This window comes from Castanea sativa, chromosome 1 (assembly GCF_040712315.1).
Source record: "Castanea sativa cultivar Marrone di Chiusa Pesio chromosome 1, ASM4071231v1".
Taxonomy (NCBI): Eukaryota; Viridiplantae; Streptophyta; class Magnoliopsida; order Fagales; family Fagaceae; genus Castanea; species Castanea sativa.
The window spans coordinates 79752693-79775923 of NC_134013.1; the positions used below are offsets into that span (position 1 = coordinate 79752693).

Sequence of the window (23231 nt, forward strand, 5' to 3'; positions counted from 1 at the left end):
ATAGTAGTGCAATAAAAAACAGTAGCAAAACTTATTAAGCTATAGCTCCTGGCAAGTTCTCACGCCATATATAGAGTATGCACAGCACATATGCTGCAACTTCAAGCCAGTATATGATGATCAAGGGTGGTGATGAGGCGGATGTGGTTTGTGCGGTTCAGGAGGGCCTGGTGGTGGTGCATGAGGACACGGATGAGGAGGATGAGTGGATGACCATGTGGAGGAGGAGGTTCTGGATGTGGAGGACCTGGAGCTGGTGGTGGTGCATGTGGTGGTGGTGGTGGTGGGTGGTGGAGGGTCACGCATCTTTTTCTTTTTTTTTTTCTTTGACACGATGTGGCAATTGGCAAAACATGTAGAGGTTGCTTGTGGAATTTATTATACTAATGGCCGAGGATAGAGGTTAGTAGCTTATTTCACAACTGCAAGTCATACCCGTGTTTGTTTCTGGTAGCTGGGCTACCTAAAATTCATGGATTTCTTTAGATGATTCTAGTCCCATACTCCCATTGATGAGACTTGAGAAAAGCATTCATTGCAAATATGTGCTTCTAATAAATATTTTTTGAAGAATAATGAATCATTGTTGGCCATCTGGACAGTATGAAATATGACTCATACAGTATGACAAATGATGCATTGCTGGCTGTTTGATAAGCTAACTCATATATAGGCGTATGGCTTGTGATTAATCAAATAGTGACCCTTTTTCCGAGTCAAATTATTTGGTGTTTTTTCCTCTCACATTTATGATGAATCTCATAATAAATTTAATTAATGGGATTCAGCATGAGTTTAAGAGGGAGAAACACCATGTTATCGTGTTCTAATAACACCTAATAATTATTAAGTCTTAGTAACTAGTTGGCTAAAATGCGACTCACCTTTTATGTTTGACAATAATTTATTTAAGTTCTCCAACTTGCTTTCGTTTATTTTAGTCTCTAAGTTTTAAGTTTATTCAATTAAAGTTTAAACATTATGTAGTACTTGAGAATTCGAGAAATAACATTTCATTCATAATTGGTTACAGAAGGAGTAGGTATTCAATTTGGTAAGGTAAAAAGTAGAGTTGTAACTCAATGGTTAGAGCATTAGTATCCGCCTCAATGCATTTTTAGACAAATTGACTCGAAAAATTCTACTTTTATTACTTTAACTAATCTACTATTCATAGACCGTTACATCAACCTCAATATTCTATATTCATTCCATTTAAATATTATTTCCCCTCTTTTCCAAAAATCAATCCAAGCAACTATCGCAATCCAAAAGCTTATAAAGAATCAACCCCCAAATCAATCACAACACCCACAACAAATCAATCCAAACCAAAGAATCAACCCACAAATCTCCAATTGGCGAACCAATGGCGATAACGTCAATGGAGAGAGTGTGGCCAACATTGACAGAGAAAGTCAAATCAAAGCACCACCACCCAATGCACCTCGTAACACCACCAAACCATCAACCAAATTGAGAGAAAAAGGGAGAGAAAAAAAAAAACTAATTTTTTTAGCAATGATGATGAACACTTCAGTGATAATATTGAGGTATATATTGTTCATTTGTTATTACCGTGCAATGCATTGTTGGGCCTGATGTGCATTGTTTTTGAGTTGATTATTTAGGATTTTTGCTAAAATTAACGTATAAAGAGACATGTGCGAATGCTCTTAGAGTTTTGGTATAAATTAACTCTTGAATTTGAATATTAACGAGTGTTTGTGTATTAGTTTAGTTCGAGGACTATTACGATATTGTCTCCTAGCTTTTTTTTTTTTTAAATTTTTGAGAGAAGCCTCCTATCCCCTAAAACCTCTAATCTTAGACCCTATAGGTGAACCTTTATGGCTCAACTCATAGTGTTTTTTTTTTTTTTCCTAAAGAATATACTATAATGATATGATAATGTTCAAGCAGGATTGCACAATTAATCACCCCTTATCTTCTTCTCAAAGAAAAAAAAAAAAATCACCCCTTTATCTTTTATAAATATAAATGGTCTATTGTACACATGTAGAGGTCAGTGAAATCATTTGTACTTTGTAATTGTTTAGAGCTCACTAATGTTGAATTACCTCCACCTTATCATAATTTAGAATATAAGATGGTTTTGAGTTGGAATTTATCACTGAGTTTTTGTTTATTAAATCATCCTTCCATCAATTTCTTTGTCATGTCAAAATTTTTGGTGGAGTTGTTTTAATCAGATTAGTGTGGATTGTGGTCATGCCTACTGATCACTCAATATAGCCCATTTTGTATTTTATGAAAGAGATTAAATTTTATAAAAATGTGATGTAAAACCCAAGATGTTTTTATACCCTCCAATCCTAACATGCCATGTTATCTTATCATACATTAAAGAATAAGCACAACCACACTTAATTAATTCTGATACCCATTTGAAAATCCAACCAAATTGAAAGTATATTGAGATATTATTAAATGTGGTAGAATATATTGAATTTTAAATAAAAAAACGATTTGAGAATTTTTTATTGGATGATTGTATAACATAAATTTTACGTTCGTCCATACTAAATTCGAACTCTTTTACAAAATCCAAGCCTACCCAAGACCCCAAATTGGGCCTATTCTGCTCAATTTCAGCCAAAACGACTTGTCGGATTCATGGTAGACCTTATCAAGACCGAATAAACGACACCACACTGCTCTCCCTTTCTAGTTTTTCCACAGTCCACACCACACACACACACACACACAAATGACACAATTCCATTTCCAAGGTCAATAATTAAAGACGAAGCAATTGCTGAGAGAGTATCAAGAAGTTTACCTTGACCCTCCATAAAGAATAATTGAGCTAGTTTAAGGACAATATTGACTATTGAGGTGACTTTCTACCATCAAACAGAAAGTCATGAAAATCATAAATTTTATAAAGTGGATTAGTTTGGGACACGACCATTAAAAAAAAGATTAGGTTGAGCCTGCTTATTGTAAATTTAATTTAACGGATAATTTTGTAAAAAATAATATATATTTTTAGCCAAAGTAAATTCTACAATCTACTACAGAGTACAGACATGTTTGATTCTGTTTTCAGAAAAAGTATTTAAAAACTAATTACAAGTAACAGAATAAATTACTGACAGGATGATAATTTCTATAATAAAAATCTTAAAATAATATTTGAATATTCATTTGGTAGTATTCTGTTGCAATTTGTTTCAATTTTTTTGTGAATTTAGAAGTAAGAAACATCACATAATGATAATAATAATAATAATAATAATAATAATAATAATAATAACTATTTTGAAAAATTAAGAACCAGACAAGCCTTGCTAAATTTGCGTGGATTCCACTCATTTTATTTTAAAAACACATTTTAAGTAACATCCACTTTTTAAGAGCATTTTTCTTCGGTTGTGCAAAACAAATGCTTTTGTTTACATTACCAAAAACCACTTTTTCCTATTTTGCAAAACCACTTTTACAATACATTATACATTTCATTTTTTATTTTGCATACATCATATATATATATATATATATATTTTTTTTGTTTTCTGTTTAGAGGAGTTTAGAGGAGAGAGAAAGAGTGAATATAAAACAATGATGAAAAAGTTTTACATAACCTACAATGTGTGTGTATATGAACATAGTAGGATTGTGTATGATTTCATGCAAAAAAAAGAAAAAAAAGAATGGAGCTAGTCTTTTCCCCCACTTGTTTTAGCTACATTGTTAATTATTTTGCATTTTAAAAGGTTTTACATAATTGGATGAGGATGCTCTAACAATGTAATTTGAACATTATTTTTTTTGGGCTTTATTTTACTCAATTAGTAAAATCATTTGTCATAGAATAAATGATTTAGGTTCTAATCACGCTTACACCAAAAATCAATTAACATATTAATTTCATGAAAGAGTATCATAATAATAAATAAATAAAAATCATAAGTAAAAGAATCATCCAAGTTTAAGCCCCCTCATTCAATTATTAAATTATATAATAAAGAAACTATGATGTTTCTATTTTTTTTAAAGGGTAAAATACAATAATTACTCTTGAAATTCAAACTAATGCCAACCAGATTCAAGACATTTTAAAATTGATCAACTCGTTCCCCAAACACAGACAAACATTGAAAAATTTTGTCTATATTAATTGTAACAGTTTAATTGACTTTCATATAAGTTAGTTATAACGCCATTTATGAGAACATTACGTGCCATTTGTGTTTAGAAACCAAATTGATCACTTTTAAAATACCTTCCATTAACCTAAACCTTTATGTTACCCCACACACAAAAAAAAAAAAAAAAAAAACTAAAAGTACCATTTATCTATCATACCACATGGCAAATATTGAGCTTCTCATTATTTTGTAAATAAAATATTTGTTCCATTTAAAAAAGAACAAAAGAACAAAAGTTAAAAAAAAGGGAGATGTACAAGACAAGACGCGCTGTCTCAAAAGTCTTTGTCTTTAATCCCAAAACAATTAAAATTTGAAAGCAAAGCAAAAGCTCCAACTCAGAGAGAGAGAGAGTTGGGTTGGGTGTGTGTGTTTTCCATTTTCCATTATCATCGTCATCATCATCATCTCTCTCTCTCTCCCTCTCTCTAACATGGGTTCCAGCAATAGTCGACTGGACTCACGCCCTTCTCGGCCTCCTCGAGTCAACGGCACCAATCGCTCTAACCTCTTCTCTCTCATCTGTGGTGGCTCCTCTTCTCGCGCTACCCATCAGGTACACCATTTTCAACCCCCAAAAAGCTTTTTATCTTTTACTTATTTTTACCAATACCCATTTCGTTTTTTGTGTTTATTTTCCATCAATTCTTGAATCTTGATATTCAAGATATGGCTTTTTGATGATTTGGGTTTTGCTCAATCGGTGCCAAAGATCGTCCCCATTCATCATCACCATCGAGGAAACTTGTTCTTTTTAAGCTGTAAATCTAATATCCAATTTATGGTTTTTGATTGTTTTCATCATCATCAGTGTGAATTTGCAATTGAAAATTTTTGAAGGCTTTTTTGGGTGATTTGGTACTGACCAATTGATGCAAAAGATGGGTTCCTTATTGGTAATTATAGGGTTTGTTTAGTTATTTTGATTATCGCTTTATATGAAGGAAAAAAAAAGGTTTGTTTTCTAGTTATTTATTTATTTTAATATTTGTTTCTTGTGTTTTATTATATGCATGAATATGTTTATTGTTGAATTTATGGTGTTAATTGTAATAGTTTTTAATTATGTGGTGTTTTGGAGTCTTAAGCATCTGGAATTTTGGTGAATTGTGTCATTCATTTGAAGTCTTAACTTACCCGAACTTTTGTCTCTTACTATTTCTTAGGTTCACAATACAATCACGCCATATAGAAAAGAAAAAGAAAAAGATTAGATATAGGATTTAGGGTAAACTATATAGTTGGTTTACTAAATTGGACACTTAACTCGGAAAGTCGAAACTATAATTTTTTATTTATTTTTAATATTTTTATGATTTCAGCATTTAGTTATGTAAAGTTCTATTAATTTTAGTGAATGGTGGAATGCTCTTTAGGGCAGAAACTTCTGATCCTGGACAATTAAAACTTATTGAACTGATCTTAATTGAAGGTTCTTGATGTGGTAATTTTCCTAAAGTGGCTGTTAAATTTGTGTGGTTTCCTTCTTAAGCTTGGAAGTGGTCCGTCATTGCATTGGATGTCATATTTATGGAATCTGCCTATGGTAAAATAATAATAGCAGTTGTTGTTCTAAAGTTCTTAGGAATATATATATATATATATATATATATATATATATATATATATATATATATTTGGACGGTGGGAATGAAGAAATGTAATTCTTATACAAAGTAGTATCATTTGTTTTTTAATGATGCTTGGTCAATATGCTTATGAAGACAATCTGTAATTTGGCATTTTTTCTTCTTCCTCTTTGGAAGGTGATGAAGAATGTCCACTGGGTGTGTGGCCTTTGAATGGGTCTCTCTGGGAATCAGCAGTGATATAATTAACAATCATTGAGAAGAAGTTCCTAAGGGCCCTTTTGCAGATGTGCTCTAGTATGACTTCTATAAATTGAACAGAGCAGGATATTTATTTACTTATAAGATACTTTCTTGCTTCAATTTTCCATAATCGTCATAACTTGGGGTCCTCTTCATCTTTAGAGTGTTCTTGGGACAGCTGAATGGTTTTGCAGTTTGGACCATCTGTGTGGGTAGAGAGCTTAAAACAGTATTGTTAACTCAACTGTGAGGATGTAGTGAGACTTATCAAAAAAAAAACTGTGAGGATGTAGTGAGGGTGGCACTATTTCAGTAATTCCTGCAATATTGTGTTATCTGGATAAGTCTAATTTTTGGTATTTGAAATAAATCTCTCTCTCTCTCTCTCTCTCTCTCTCTCCATGTTGGTAAAACCATAAAAGAACCAGGTGCACTTAAGCAGTGTAAGTGTGCGCTTGATTGAAGGGAAGCGCACATTTTTGATTATTTAAAAATTTGATAATAATTATTAATGTACAATACAACAATCAAGTGATCAAATATTCATATATATTTAAATAAAACATTTTATTTAATTCGTATAGCATTTATATAAGCCCCTCCTTTTGCAATATTACCACAAAAATTGCAAGTCAAGTCATTTTTAGTATTTGGAAAAGCTAGATATGAGTAATTATGTCAAGATCCTTCCTTGAATCTCTGGTTGCCATAATGCGCTATGACTGCTTACTATCATTAGTTAATAATTTAATCACTTAATAAGTATAAGTCTATAAAAATTAGTCAATATAAGTCATAAGATCAATGGTGGACTATGGAGTGATTGTGGTCCTGAATGGGTCTTATAGAATTTGTAAAGTTGGAGAGGTTGGGAGGTGTATCTGTGAATGGTAGCACACCATAACATTGAATTTATATACCAAATCAATAGTTTATATCAATAGTGTTTAGACTTAAGATCTTATGGTTATAATTCAGTTTTGGTTTTTTTTTTTTTTTTGAAAAAAAAGCGTGCTTCTTTGAATGCGTCCTCACTTTAGAGGCGAAAAGTGCTGGAGCTTTGGCATTTTGTGCTTAAGTGCGTTTTTATCAACGCTGAATCTCTCTCTCTCTTGGATGTGCGTATCTTGTTGGTAATTTGCTGTGTCCTTTCAGAACTATATATCCTGAAAAAATCTATATCAAGGGATTCAGGCACCTTTGCATGTGAATGTAATTTAGGACCTTTAACTCTATTATATAAGCAGGACAACTTTTTTAATTGAATTGATGATGGTTAGAAACCAATGGCCATATTATATAAGCGGGTGAATGGTTTGCTGCTGTTTTGCAATGGACATAGACTTTTTATGTTTAGCTTCCTGATTGAAACACATGAATATTTAGATTTAAAAGATCCTGAAGGGAAGAGATCCTGAAAAGTACACAGCTTTTATACGGAGGCTTTTAGGCAACTTTGCATGTGAACGTATTTTGGGACCTCCGACTCTATTTTAAACACAACTATTGTAATTGAGGTGATGCTGGTAAAATCCAATGGCCATATCATATTAGAGGGTGAATGGTTTGGTGTTGCACCAATATTTTAGATTTAAAAGAATCGGAAGAAATGAGAAAGCAAACAGGTAACAGAGCCTTCTAGTTGTCCAAGCATTAATGTGATAATCCCTTAGTCTCTATCTAAGCAACAATATCAAGTGATCATGAATTATTTCAAAATTTAGAATATTCTATATATGTGGTCTTGAACATTCAACTATTCATATTGTTCAATTTTCTTGTGACGTGAGTTTTGCACTTAAAAAAAATTATTAAATGATGAAACAACTAATTGGAGGATATTCTTCTACTGCAGTTGGAAGATCGTCCAGTTGAATATCTGGTGGATTCTGCAGAACATTCTAATCAACTCATCAATGAAGTTCAGAACATCACAGGGGAAACCACTCTAAGTACTGGTACTGGAAGGTTCTCATGCTCAAATACTGAAATTGGTGCCTCATCTGAAAGCAATATTTTGGCTAGTGAGGATACTTCAGTTGAACATGGTTCAGTATACATTGAAACTAATAATCGAGGGAAGTGCTTTTCTGAAAGTAAGGAGCTAGTTCCTCCTCGTCAGGTAAGTGCTGGTCATAGTCATGATGAGTCTTATAGGGATAGTAGTACTACAGCTAGTACTTCGTTAAAAGAACAACAATCTTCAGACCCAGTCTCTGTTAATGTTTCCACTAACAAGGATGCAGTCAATGGTATTGATGATTCAGTGGACAGGAGAGTACCTCAGACATGTCCCAAAGTTCATCCTAGCAGCTCATCTTCTCAAGAGATAGGAGATTCAAGTTCCCGTAGAGTGTCTGTTGAGAATCACATTGGTGAAGTAACTGCATCTGATTCTGATTCTGTTCCTCATGAGTCCAATTTACCAGTAACGTTTCGATCATTGGGAGATGGATCTCTTCCAGAGGCAATACCTTCAGGTTTAGGATTCCTTGTTTCCAATAGGGACCGGAGCTGGGCAGATGGAAGTGTACTTCAGGTTGATGTGGTGACTATCTCTTCCAACATTATTTCAAGTAGCAATGCCGATGAAGGTAATCGGGAGGTCAGAAGGAACAGTAGAAGACTGTTTTGGGATGCTTTTTCAAGACGCAGTTCTAGAAGGAACAGTGATTCTCCGGCCATTCTTTTGTCAACGGATGATACTGATGATTTAGGATCTCATGATAGATGGCTCCTTGATTTGAGTGGTGACTTTTTTGATGATGGTGTTGGAAGTGATCGTGGATATCTGGGCAGTAGAATTCACAGATTGAATGAACAACGACGGCATTCAAGATCCGAGGTGATTCTTGGAACTCGTTATTATATTCTCTCTATGGCTTCATTCTATTGGAATTGTTTTAGCTCATGGTCAGTGTGGTGTAGTTTTTGGAAACTATTCATTTCCGTTATATTCTCATAAGTACACTTTTTACCTACACCTGATAATGTTTGTTGAAGTTTCTCATTATTATTATACATTGTCAATGTAGTTATTGTAATGGGCATATGTAGCTAGCTATATTTTGTGTACTGTCTAATCTTACTTCATGCTCCTTGGCAATTTTTATCAACTGCTCCTGCATAGCTCTTTGTAAATCAGGGAAAGACTGTATGTAGTCGTTGTAATGGGGCAGCTAAAGTGATATATGGTACTTTTAAATTTTACTTTTTGCTCATGAACTGCTTCTGCATAACTCTTTGCAGATCTGGGAAAGACTTCGTGGAAGCCTTGATGACAATGGCAGGCTAAATACCACTTGTCCATCAGGTCTTCACCAAGATGGTAGATGCTCATGTGAGTCACTCTCGATGAATGAAGAATCTAGTACTCGTGCAAGTATATCACGCATAGTCATGCTTGCTGAAGCTTTATTCGAGGTGATTTTCTTTTCTGAACTAGCTGATTGCCTGTAAAGGGACACTTTCTTTTGGGGGTTTGGGGGGGGGGGGGGGGTGGGGGGTTACTTTGCACCAGAAACTGAGGTATAAGTGTAAGGCCAAATTTTTTTACACTTCCTAATATGCCACCAAACCCTTTTTTAACAATTAACACTTAGCACTTTATCAAGGTTTCTGCGGCCATAATTTGGAGAAGATGGGTTGGGGTGTGTGGGTGTCTTTGGAACTATATTCCATCATATAAACTTAAGAATGTTTGGGGTTCTATAGGAATATTTCACTTTGTTTCATGTAGCATTTGAAAACATAAATAGGTTAACTTTTGTATCAAATTTGGATTTTGGTTTGTTCAGAAATGCTCCTGTTTCTGTGATTTAGTATGTTAAATCAGCATTAATTGGGGACATTGGGAGATCCACCAAGTTAAAGATTAGGCCTAGGTTTGATTCTTTGATGGTTCAACAGTTCACTATCCTTCAACGCTAAATCTTCCCTATGATATTAAGTTTTCTTCTAGTTGTTTTAATTTGGTATTGTTGTCATTCTATTTTTTGTTCTGTTTTGAGTCTTTGTGTCCCTGTGCTAATCATGAATCGCATCTATTTGATTGTATATTTACTTGTTTTCTGATCCCTTAGTTGTAAGAGATGGGATAGTTGTGAGATTTGGGTCCTCAGAGAATGTGAAATTCTTGCTCATGGCTACTTGGATAAAATTCTCCGTTTATCAATGATCCTTGAACCAAACAGTGTCTCCTTCCCCCATAAATAAGCAGTGTGGTGTAAGGCCACAGACAGATCCTGTGTTGGTTCTTGAGTTGTATTTTCCTATCCAAAATATTCTTATTATTCTTTCAACTGTTGAAGTATTGGATCACAATAACGTCTGTGGAATTCCACTGATTATATTGGTAACTTAGTTTTGTTGTAATGTGTGATTTGCAGGTTTTGGATGAAATTCACCGTCAGCCTGTGTCACTTTCCCTATCTATGGTTTCACTCCCAGCCCCTGAATCAGTTGTTGACTCTTTTCCTCTCAAGAGTCACAAAAAGGTTGAGACAGCTGAGGGCAGTGAAGCAGAACAGTATGATTCTTGTCATATCACTGTCATTTATGATTATGTGTGTGTGTGTGTGTGTGTGTGTGTGTATTTGTTAGTGAACTATCATGTGCATTGAGCATGCTTGTGTACGTGTTGGTAATGAGTTATATTTTGATAGGTGTTACATTTGCCTGGCTGAGTATGAGGAAGGGGACAAAATCCGAGTTCTTCCTTGTCACCATGAGTATCATATGTCATGTGTTGATAAGTGGCTTAAAGAGATCCACGGGTATGTCATTGCCACTCTGTACTTCTTCCTTTATTGTCTTTTTTCTCCGCCATTCATATTATAATCCTTTTTTCTCCTGATGCATCTCTCTTTCTCCATTGGTGTTTTACAGAGTATGTCCACTTTGTAGAGGAGATGTTCGTGAGGGTTTGACTGAATCTTCTGTTTCTAACTCAGAAATCCCTTCCCTTTGATAGAATTGTACATACTGATGTAAATAGTGATAACCTCTCACACTGTCACGCATAAAATGTGTATTCACGGTCTTTATATGTTGAACTGTATCACAATTTAATGTTACTTTTTCTTATTTTGTAGCTTCTGTTCCTCATGATCTGGTTTGTGCAACTTTTCATACCAGTTTAGAAATTGAGATTTTGCTGCTCGGCCCTTTAGCTTCTTCATTGTTATACCTTCTATTAAATGTTTATAAATATGATTAATCTAACCTACCCAGGCCCATGCATGATGTTGACTCAGCTGCAAGGTTCCTGCATGTATTGCTATGGTTTTTAGTAATGTCATGTTGTAGTCTCCTAAATGAATGTCTAGAAATGATCACTGTAATGGAAGATGCACCTTTACATATTTTTGGATGGGACTTGGGAGGGAGAGGACAGCAGAGTGAAGTTGAATTAAAAAAGAAATGTTTCTTGGGGATGCCATTTACAGAATTATTGAATACGACCTCTCAGAGCAGGTTATGATCTTTAAATAAGGGAGACACTCTAAAGGATATTTCAAACAAAGTATGTCTAGGTGGTATGCTGTGAAAGCACATGGGACAAATTGAATATTTTGCTGCATTAGTTATCAGCTGCAAAGGCAAAGGTCGATTTTCTTCAACTGATTGGTGGTTAGCCTTATATTGAGTGAAAAAATGGCTCTTGTTACCATTGTTTTGGATCTATAATAATGTGAAATAACCCCCCCCCCCCTCCCCCACACACACACACACACACACACACACACACACACACACACTTATATTAATGAGATTTGTATATTAGCCAAAGTTTAGAGAAAATTCAATTAAATTTTAATTGGATTTTCAATTTTGCATCATGTGTTTCATTTAATTTTTAATTTTGTGTTAAGTGAATTATTGAGTGTAAAAATCGAAAAGTTTAAATCTAATTAGATTCTAACTTGGATTTTAATTGGATATTAGCCAAAGTTTAATTGGAGTATAATTTTCTGCTATGTGTTCATCTAAGTTTTGAATTTTGTGGCAAGTGAATTATTGGATGCGAAAATCGAAGAGTTTAAAATTAATTAAATTCTAAATTATATATATATATATATATATATATGATGGTTTTAAAAATGTATGGTTTAAAAAAAAGTGTAAGTTAATACTATGTATAATTTGAATATCTTCTAAAAAAAGGTATAATTTGCATTATTGTTTTAAATTGTATCTGTGCATATGTACATGCTACACACTAGTCTAACATAAGAGAAGTACTGCGTTCACAACATTTTTACAAAACTTTCACAACAAATTATAGGTGATTAGTTGTTATTGGTTTTAATCTAAACCTACCATTAAAATTATTTTTTTGCCACACCAATAACAATCTATCACTTAGAAATTTTTGTGAAAATTTTCTAAACATAGTATTTCTCTAGCTCATTGAACCAAAGAATATACAGAAGACATCCTAGAAATATATAAATAAATATTTTTATATTTTTTTAAATATAAAATTAGAGATATTATGGACAATTTTTTTTTCCTTTTTGAAGAAACCATAAATGTGGATTTGATGGTTAGGAGTTAAGAATTATTTAATTTATATATATATATATATATATATATATATATATACTTGATATAAATAATTTGTTAAATATAAGAAAATAGCATGTGTTAAATCATGTTATAAACATATATTTTTTTAAAAAACCATTACAAACATATTTTATGTGTTTATATATGTTATATTTTTATTTAATTTCTTTATGCATATTTCGGTTTCCCCCTTAAAGAAATTTTGTAGTTTCGTCATTGGCTCAAATGCATGCCATACCATAGAGTCATAGACATTATTTGGAGGGTTAGCAGCGTGAAACAATAAAGTAAATAAGTTCCTATTCTTATTGGATTTACTTCACAGTAAGATAAATCAAAATCTTTCTATCAAAAAAAAAAAAAATCAAAATCAAAATTTGGTTACGCTCCAACCTACATTATATGTGTATTTATATATTAGCCTCTGAGCACGATCATTTTTTTTTATTATAAAAGTTAATAATTTGTATTCATTATAATTATGGATTATTACATTTTTTAATCACAAAAAAACCTAGAGGTGTAATAAAAAAAATTCCACTTGTAAACACCTAATACTCATCACACCCATTGTAATTTTTTTAAAGAGTATTTTTTGATAATCACAATTCCTATGGAGTCTCGTTTCAGTTCAATCAATAGAGAAAAATTAAGAAACGAAAATTGGCTGGACAACATCATCTGAATTCTACGTCCACAGAAATTTCCAATGACTTGTCAAAGTCATAGTAGCATTGGAACGTTTTAGAAGAATTGACAATCAGGTTATTGTGAAAATGGCCGGTTCTTGTGCGTCAAAATGTTTTACAAATTTTCACTTCAATTTTGTATTTCGAAACTTGAATTGATGGTTCGATTTTTGCTCTTAGTATATCATTCTAATAGTAAGGAATTATGATTTTGTTTGAAATTAAACTTTTGTTCATCAGATCTAACGGTCAAAATGACGTTTTTATTCTTAAATTATAAAAGGACAAATTAAAATTTACTCACTTGTGGTTTGACTCGAATTTAAGTTACTTACTTGTGATTTAAAATTTGACACTTTATCCACTTGAGCTCTATTCCGTTAAGCTTCCATTACCCATCTTTGTATTTGCCGTTAGAAAAACAAATTTTAATTCCAAAATATAACATAAAATATATCAAAAAGCAAGGTTTAAAATTTTTCAAAAGATGGATGAATATTACATAAAAAATTCAAACAAATACAAATTAATATCAAAACTTCTCTCAAACAAAGTTCTAATTGTGAAAGATTTTTGTGACAAACCCATCAAAATGAAGCAAACATCCACAATTAGCCTAAAAGACAAAAAAAAAAGGGGAAAATAGAGCATGAATATTGGTTGGGTTTGAGAGCGAGAACTTAAACTCCACTGAATCAAACAATGTATTTTGGTTTTTTCAAAAATGTACAATTACTGAAAAAATGGGAGGTCACTGTCCCACAACTCTTTGAAGAGGTTAAGAAAGAGCTTGATCTTGTTCCCACTTCCCAGTCCCACAACTCTCTTCTGCTTGCCCGAAATTTTCTATGAATATGAGGCTGAGATTAATGAACAGATCAAGTGGGTCTTTTTTTTTTTTTTCAAAATTTTTTCTTATTATTCGGTCTGAAATTTGGAAAATGACAATGTTACATTTTGTGTGTTGGGTTTGTGATTTTAATTCGTTTCTTATTATTGTCAAAATGACAGTGAAGAATACAATGTCTACTAACGTTGCGTTGAAGGGTGTTGCCAAGTAAGGTCTTTTTTTTTTTTTTTTTTTATATTTTTTTTAAAGGAAAATTAAATCCTCAATTTTCATTTTTTTTATGGGCAACTTGATATAGTGTGAAAAGATTTCTTCAAACCCTAACCTTTTGATCTTTTTTGTCATGTTTTTGTATTAAAATGTGTTTTTTAACAAAAAGTAAAGAGATAGGTAACGGAAGCTTAACGAAATAGAGCTCAAGTGGGTAAGTGTTAAATTTCAAATCACAGGTAGATAACTTAAATTTGGGCTAAACTACAGGTAGGTAAGTTGTAATTTTTTCATTATAAAATTATCTTTTTAGCTTTAAATTTTACTTTGAGGTTAAACATCGGTTGAAAAATAAAAAATAAAAAATAAAAGACTCCATTGTGATTTTTTTTTTAAAAAAAAAAAAGAGAAAGAAAAAGGGAGAGAGAGAGAGAGAGATAGAGAGAGAGAGAGAGAGAGTTGGTTACCCTTGTTTTTTTTAGTTATTCTATAGTGGAGTTGTTTGGAAGTTAAAAATATGATTTTACTATATTGTTCTTCAATTTTGTCCAAGGTGTAGGGGTATTTTTGAATTGTGAAAAAGAGGATTCAAAACAATGGAGGACCCTTAAATAGTAGTATATATGATTTTTTATGTTAATATTGTCAATAATAATTTCAAAAAAAAAAAATCATTGTAATTTATATATATCATTAATAATAAGTGTTTTTATTTATTTATAAAAAAAACCATGTCCTAGCACAAAAAATTAATTATTTTTTATAGTAATTATTTCTCTTCTAATTTTTTTTCCTCTTGAGTTGTATGAAGTAATTTGCCACTAAACTAGGATTATTTAAATTTTAAAAAAGTGAAAATTAGTGGGCTTTTCCAAGTACAAGTGTATAACGGCCCAGAGGCGATTTAGTTGAGAATCCAAATCCGAATTCCGACAGAACTCGGTGAACAATGTTAAGAGTCCGAAACTTGTTATGAATTTCCACCGACCGTGACTCCACGTTTCCTTATCCCCACAGAATTCGGTTTTTAACAAAGGTTAAGGTTGAACTGTTCTTATAAATACATACCCCCACGTACTCCCCCAACACTTTACTCATGCTTTTGTTCTGTTCTGTTGTTTCCTTTGTTTCTATTAAGTCCATAACATGGCAGAGCAAGCATCAACATCCAAGGAACGACAGCTCTGTGATCTTACTACACCCTGATACCATGATACCATGCGCACCCTCAACTTCTTTCATGGTGACACTGTGTTGATCAAGGGGAAGAAGAGATGGGACTCTTGTAAAACAGCGGAAGCTCACCAAAATTGATTGTGAAAATATTTTAGGCTTGAAAAAGATCTCCAAACTAATCATTAGGAATGAAAAAAATAAATCCAAACGAATAGGCACAAAAATACCAAGATTTACATGGTTCATCAATAGCCTACATTCATAGGCGACGACGAACAAATTTCACTATAACACATTTGGAATAAAACAAACTGGTGTAGAGGCACTCTCACAAACCCAAATTCCAAGTACACCTAAATAGCTCTCTCACACAAATACAAACCAAATGTTCACATGTACCAAATATGAATACCAAATACCAAATGCAAATTGCGCACAAACCAAAGAGAGAGCCACAAATCATATCCAAAAGTTGCAACACATCAAGAGAGAGCAAATCACCAAACCGCAGAACCAAAACTAAGCAGTAACAAACTTGTCTCACTATTCCAAATTGCAACTCACAAATATCAAATAACCAAACAAGAGAAAACCTCTTTTTCACACGAGTCGGCTAGTATATCCAAAATCAAGAAGGACTAGACTTCTTTTTCACACATAAAAGGAGAATTACTGCTATTCCAAACAGATCTCAAAATCAAGTGGTAGACAAGATTTCTGATAGAGCTTGATAACTTCAAACAACAATAATCCAAAAAGAATAAAATTCCTTTATTATCCAAATCCAACATGGAGTCGAACTCCTAATTTAAGCCAATATTCTATGAATCTTCACCTTGACTTGAATTCCATCAAGCATCACAAATGAAACTTGCAAACCTCCAAATACAAATCCTTAACAAGTCTCCACCTTGACAAGACATCTGCCAAACCACAAATGCAAAGTGCTAAATCAAATTAGAGCCTAACCAAACGAACAAAGTGCAAATTATCCAAAACTATTTCCAAATATGCCAATAGAAGCCAAATGCACCCAAAGATGGTGCCAATCCAAATAAGAGTCCAAACAAAGCGTATATCACTACAAATGAAACTTCTCTGTGGCCTCCAACAAAGCCTCTATGGGCTAGGTTGTCAAAATCAAGATCCTATATAAGATCGAGGGAGGTAGATGGGATTGAAAGATCGGATCGTGGATCGTAAGATCCTACATTATTTGAGAAAAAAAAAACACATTGATATCTTAAATAATCACATAAATTATACGTTCATTTATAAAAATCAAATATTTGCATCTATTTGATGTAATTACTATATATCACTACATTCATTTGTAAGCATCATTTAAAGAGGCCAAAAATCTCAAAACGTGACACTATTGTGATGTTATTTTTCAATTGGATCCAACTGAGTTATCTGTCAAGTTAAAGAAGATTACAAGAAATCACAATCATTTGAGATCGTCAAAATCATACGATCTTATATATCCTGAACGATCGCAAAGATTCTTGAAAGATCCAGATCATTTTAGGTATGTGGGATCATAAAATCGTAGGATCGTAAGATCTAAATCAGGATTTTGATAACCATCCCTACGAGCTAATTCAAATTGCAAATACCATACAAGTCCAAGCAACACTTGAACTTGTGCAAAGTTTTAATCACCATGTCACCACCAAAAATAATATCATGATTCCTACCTCCAAAAGAAGCAACCTTAATAGGCCAGGCCCCCATACATCACTATGTACGTAATCAAGTATACCCTTAGTATGATGAACTTCTAAACCAAAATTGACCTTATTTTGCTTCTCCAAAGCAGAAGGCTCACAAACTTCAAATTTGCAGTTCTTAGCACTCTCAAATAAAGTATTATCATTGGCATGTTCCAAAAGTCTAGTAGTGTCTGAGGTAACCTCCCCAATTGTTACTCCACCTACAACAGTACTCCCTTTAAGGAAATAGATGTTCCTTCGACGTGTGCCCATCATCATTACCAAAGCACCATGTTGTATCTTCAAAGTTCCATTCTCCATTGCAATCTTGAAACCCATGGATTCTAATAAACCAACTGAGATGAGATTCATTTTCAATTCAGGTACGTATCTAACCTCATTCAGAAAACGAACTGTTCCATCATGAAATTTCAGCTTGATTTTTCCTTTCCCCAAAATCTCACAGGTTTGATCATTACCTATGATGACTGAACCAAGTTCTGACTCTTCTAGGTTGTAAAACCATTCCTTCTTCTTACACATATGAAAGGTACAAGATGAATCCTAAACCCACTCATCTAAATGGCAAACAAATGATGAACTAGTCAATGCAAAATCAGAATCCTCATCACAATCATGTGCTACATTTGCATTAGAATCCCTCTTGTCCTTGTTTTGCAACAAAGGACAATCTTTCTTCCAATGCCCATTTTTCTGACAATAGGCACATTATCTTTTGCAAGTTTCTTATCATTAGACATGCCCTTAACAATCAAAGCCTCAGTCATCGTGTCCGTTTAAGCTTGCTTATCTTTCATACGATACACGTTATTAGTCAAAGCATTGGACACATCATCAAACTTAGGCTGCATTTGTTTTGGTTGAAAAGCATTCCAAGAAAATATTTTACACCAAGCTGTGTGTTTGGTACGCACAAAAAATTGGGTCAACAGAAATTATTTTACACGTTGACTGTAAAATAACCCTTCCCACACGTAAAATCATTTTCGTTCTTATTTTACCTTCAAATCTCATTTTCCAGACTGAAAACAGAGAGAGAGAGAGTAGCCCAGATCGCACCACTCTCCCATATCGCACCATCGCCCCCAACCGTAGATTGCACCGGTCTCGTCGCACCCCAGCACCGGCGAGTTCACGTCCCAGCACTGGTGGGATCGCATCCCAGCACCGGTGAGATCGCGCCGCCTGAAGCACCACCGAGATCGCACCCCAGCACCGGCGAGATCGCACCCCAGACACCCATCGCTGATCTGCCCTGCTTCTCTCTTCCTCACTCTGCCACCCATGTCATCGATCTACCATTTTTCTCTCTACCCATGAAGAGCAAACCACTGCAAGACGAGCGACCCACCGTGACCCAGCTGCCTTCGCCGAGCGATCTTGCCTCTGCCGCTTCTAGATCGAACCCAGTTGCCTTTCTCTCTTCCTTCTTCTCTCAATTTGATCGGATTTGATGAATATTTTTGTTGGGTTTTGTTTCTTTTGTGTGTATCTATTGAGAAATGATATTATATATTTGTTTGGAAGCTGAGAAAATGTGAGCAACAAGTAGAAAATGTGTTTTCTATAGTATCTTCAAGAACATAACCAAAGACCTGAAAATATTTTTCAAAGTATTTTTTAAAATGCCACCAACCACTTGAAAATATTTTCATTTCCCAAAAATATTTTCACCAGAAATTATTTTACACTAAAACAAACGCAGTCTTAAAATCTTTTCCATACAAAAGTGTAGTAATTAGATGATCATAATTATCAAGCAATGAATTCAATAGCAAGAGTGTCCTCACTGCTAATATCAACTTCCAAATTTTGCAGATCAACAAGTATTTTATTGTAATTATTCAAGTGCTTAGACATAGAAATACTTGCACGATATTGGAAACAGAAGAGCTTCTTCTTCAACTAGAGACGATTCTCCACACTCTTAGTCATATACTTGTCCTCCAATTTCTTCCAAAGCTCTATAACCTTCGTCTCCCTCATAACAAAGTACTTTTGATTCTTGGCCAAACACAAACTAATGGTGCCACAAGCTTGTCTATTACTCTTTTCCCAATCCTTGTTTGACATCCTTTCAGGTTTGTCTTCCAAAGTAAAATCCAACTCTTGTTGGACCAATACATCCATAACTTCGCATTGCCACATGCCAAAGTAATTCGTTCCATCAAATTTCTCTAACCATCATTTGCCAAAGCTTTTCTAGAGGAATCTGCCAAAGATTTTGTAGAGGAATCACCTGACATCTTTCTCTCCAATAATCAAATCCACGAACCAATCACCAAAATCTCCAAAGATAACAAATCTAAACGCCTAGGTAGCAAACCTTGGCTTTGATACCAGTTTGTAGTAAAATAGTGGAAGTTTAAATTACCAAGATTAATTGTGAAAATATTTTAGGCTTGAGAAAGATCCCCAAACTAATAAATTGGAACAAAAAAATAAATCCAAAAGATAATAGATACAAAAACACCAAGATTTACGTGGTTCAGCAATAGCCTACATCCACGGGCGACGACGAATAAATTTCACTATAACAAATTTGGAATAATATAAACTGGTGTAGAGGCACTCTCACCAACCCAAATCTCAAATAGCTCTCTCTCTCAAATACAAACCAAAGAACCAAAGGTTCACATATACCAAATGCGAATACCAAATACCAAATGCAAATTGCGCACAAATCAAAGAGAGAGCCACAAATCATATCCAAATGTTGCAACACACCAAGAGAGAGCAAATCACCAAACCGCAGAACCAAAACCAAGCGGTAACAAACCCTTCTCACTATTCCAAATTGCAACCCACAAATATCAAATAACCAAACAAGAGAAAGCCTCTTTTTCTCAAACACACTCTTTGATTTTCCATAGTAGCACTATGCTTGAGACTTGAGTAAGCTAGCATATTCAAAACCAAGAAGGACTAGACTTCTTTTCCACACATAAAAGGAGAATCACTCCTATTCCAAATAGAACTCAAAATCAAGTGGTAGACAAGACTTCTAATAGAGTTTGATAACTTTAAACAACAGTAACTCAAAAAGATTAAAATTCCTTTATTATCCAAATCCAACAAGGAGTCGAACTCCTAATTCAAGCCAATATTCCACAGGGACACGGTTTGCATTGTTCTTGATGACGCTGCTTGTGACAGTTCCAAGGTTTTCATGAACAAGGTGGTGCGGTCTAACCTCAGAGTCAGGCTTGGTGATGTGGTTTCGATTCATCACTGTCATGGTATTAATTACGGCAATAAAGTTCACGTTCTTCCTATTGATGTCACCATTGAAGGCCTTAAGGCCTTACTGGGAGTATCTTTGATGCCTACTTGAAGCCTTATTTTATGGACTCGTTTAGGCCGGTGAGGAAAAGTGATCCTTCTGTTGTGAGGGGTGGGATGAGGAGTGTAGAGTTTAAGGTTATGGAGACTGATCCTGCAGAGTATTGCATTGTTGCACCTGAGACTGAAGTTTACTGTGAAGGAGAGGCTTTGAGGAGAGAAGATGAAGAAAGATTGGATGAGATTGGTTATGATGATATTGGTGGTGTAGGAAGCAATTTGGTCAGATTCGTGAGTTGGTGGAATTGCCTTTAAGACATCCGTAGCTTTTTGAAAATATTGGAGTGAAGCCTCCCAAGGGAATTTTGCTATATGGGCCTCCTGGTACTGGAAAGACACTCATAGCAAAGGCTATTGCTAATGAAACTGGGGCTTCTTTTTCTGTATTAATGGTCCGGAGATTATGAGCAAGATGGCTGGTGAGAGCGAGAGTAATTTGAGGAAAGCTTTTGCTGCAGCAGAGGAGAATGCTCCTTCGATTATATTTATTGATGAGATTGACTCTATTGCTCCCAAGCGTGATAAGACCGGTGGAGAGGAGGATTGTTTCACAGCTTTTGACATTGATGGATGGTGTGAATTCCCGGGCACATGTTATTGTTATTGGAGCCACCAATAGGCCTAATAGTATAGACCCTGCATTAAGAAGGTTTGGGAGGTTTGATAAAGAGATTGATATTGGTGTTCCGGATGAAGTTGGGCGTCTTGAGGTTCTTCATATCCATACCAGGAAGATGAAACTCTCGGAAGATGTGAACTTGGAAAGAGTGGCCAAGGAAACTCATGGACACGTGGGCGCGGATCTTGCGGCTCTTTCTACCGAAGCTGCACTACAATGTGTATTAGAGAAAAAATGGATGTGATTGACATGGAGGATGAAACCATCGATGCTGAGGTTCTCGACTCCACGGCTGTCACCAATGATCACTTTAGTGCTGCTCTTGCAACTAGCACTGCCGCCTCTGCTTTGCTTGAAACTTTTGTGGAAGTGCCTATGTTAGCTGGGAAGACATTGGTGGACTTGAGAGTGTCAAGACAGAGCTTCAAGAGATAGTTCAATATCCAGTGGAGCATCCTGAAAGTTTGAGAAGTTCGGGATGTCACCATCTAGAGGAGTTCTCTTCTATGGTCCTCCTGGTTGTGGAAACACCCTTTTGGCCAAGGCTATTGGCAATGAATGTCAGGCTAATTTCATTAGCATCAAGGGTCCTGAGTTACTCACTATGTGGTTTGGAGAGAGTGAGGCCAATGTTAGGGATGTTTTCGACAAGGCTCGCCAGTCAGCACCTTGTGTCCTGTTTTTTGATGAACTTGACTCCATTGCTATTCAGAGAGTAAGTGGAATTGGAGATGCTGGTGGTGCTGCTGATAGAGTATTGAACCAGCTTTTAATCGAAATGAATGGGTTATCATCCAAGAAAACTATTTTTGTCATTGGAGCTACTAATAGGCCTGATATAATCGATCCAGCACTTCTAAGACTCGGTCGTTCGATCAATTGATCTATATCCCTCTGTCGGATCAGGCTTCACGGCTTCAGATTTTCAAATCTTGTCTTAGGAAATCACCTGTGTCAAAAGATGTTGACCTTACAGCTCTTGCCAAGCTTACAGGAGGCTTTATTGGGGCTGATATCACAGAAATATGTCAGCGGGCTTGCAAATATGCCATTAGAGAGGACATTCAGAAGGATATTGAGAGGGAAATTGGCACTATGGCAAAGGATTCTGCAGATGAAATAGCTGAGATCAAGGAAGCTCACTTTGAGGAGTCATTGAAGTTTGCGAGGAGGAGTGTGATGGATGCTGACATCTGCAAGTATCAAGCTTTTGCTCAAACATTGCAGCAATCCAGGGGCTTTGGGTCTGCTTCCTATAAAGATCCTGTTGTTGATGATGCACCTCCTGCTACTTCGAGTTCCTCCACATCTGTTCATGCCATTCCAGAGAAAGTGCTTGGAATTCAAGCAACTCAAGGAGACATGTTGCAGTCTTTACTGACCGCTCAGGCTGCACACGGTCAGCTCTTGGATACACTGATGGGCAATATGGCTGATTTGCGTATCCAGCTTCATCAGTTGAAAAGTTCGTTGTCCTCCACACTAGCTCCTGGACCTTCTGATTGAGTTTGATTTGACAATGCGTGACAAAAGGGGGAGTATATGCAAAGTCCAATGTTCAAATCTGTTTGCATCTTCAGCTGATGGGGTTGATGATGCTGAGGTTTTTGATTAGCTGCCTGATAATGTTTTATTTTCTTTCTATTTAGGATTAGAACTTTGATATCCAGAGAATCAGAATCATACAATTCTTTGTAGCTAGAATAAGAATTATAGGACTTTAAATTTAGTTTTCTCTCCCTTCTTACTTTCTGCAATGACCTTAGCTTTAATGCATTTGCTGTAACTCAAAACTATAATGATTGTAGTTGTTTCTGCAACAAGTGATTCAATATAATTCAATTTTTACCTTTAGCTTCCTTTCTGTTGGTCTTGTCAATTGTGACTGTTTACTCTTAATTCAAATTACATTCCTTATTAATAATTTTTTAAATTGCAACTGTATGAGAAACACTTCAGAAATGTTTTTCATAAGCAAATTCTGTGTTTCATGACTTTTTGTTTTATGTTTTCCTTAACCACATTAAGAGAT

General features: G+C 34.7%; 1 protein-coding gene and 1 pseudogene across 1 annotated transcript; both read left to right on the top strand.

The window, feature by feature from the left end:
* The first annotated feature begins 4467 nt into the window (after window positions 1–4467).
* Window positions 4468–11185, top strand: LOC142620742 (uncharacterized). The gene is made up of 6 exons (XM_075794064.1): window positions 4468–4731; window positions 7863–8852; window positions 9257–9430; window positions 10396–10535; window positions 10672–10782; window positions 10895–11185. The coding sequence occupies exons 1-6, from the start codon at window positions 4609–4611 to the stop codon at window positions 10974–10976; spliced, it is 1620 nt and encodes a 539-aa protein (XP_075650179.1). The 5' UTR covers window positions 4468–4608; the 3' UTR covers window positions 10977–11185.
* Window positions 11186–11428: 243 nt separating this feature from the next.
* LOC142635138 (cell division cycle protein 48 homolog) lies at window positions 11429–22814 on the top strand (annotated as a pseudogene).
* The last annotated feature ends 417 nt before the right edge of the window (window positions 22815–23231 follow it).

Coding starts and splice junctions, on each gene's coding strand:
- LOC142620742 (XM_075794064.1), top strand. CDS start 4,609: ATGGGTTCCAGCAATAGTCGACTGGACTCACGCCCTTCTCGGCCTCCT. Junction 10,536..10,671: donor GAGGGCAGTGAAGCAGAACA/GTATGATTCTTG, acceptor ATATTTTGATAG/GTGTTACATTTGCCTGGCTG. Junction 10,783..10,894: donor TGGCTTAAAGAGATCCACGG/GTATGTCATTGC, acceptor GGTGTTTTACAG/AGTATGTCCACTTTGTAGAG.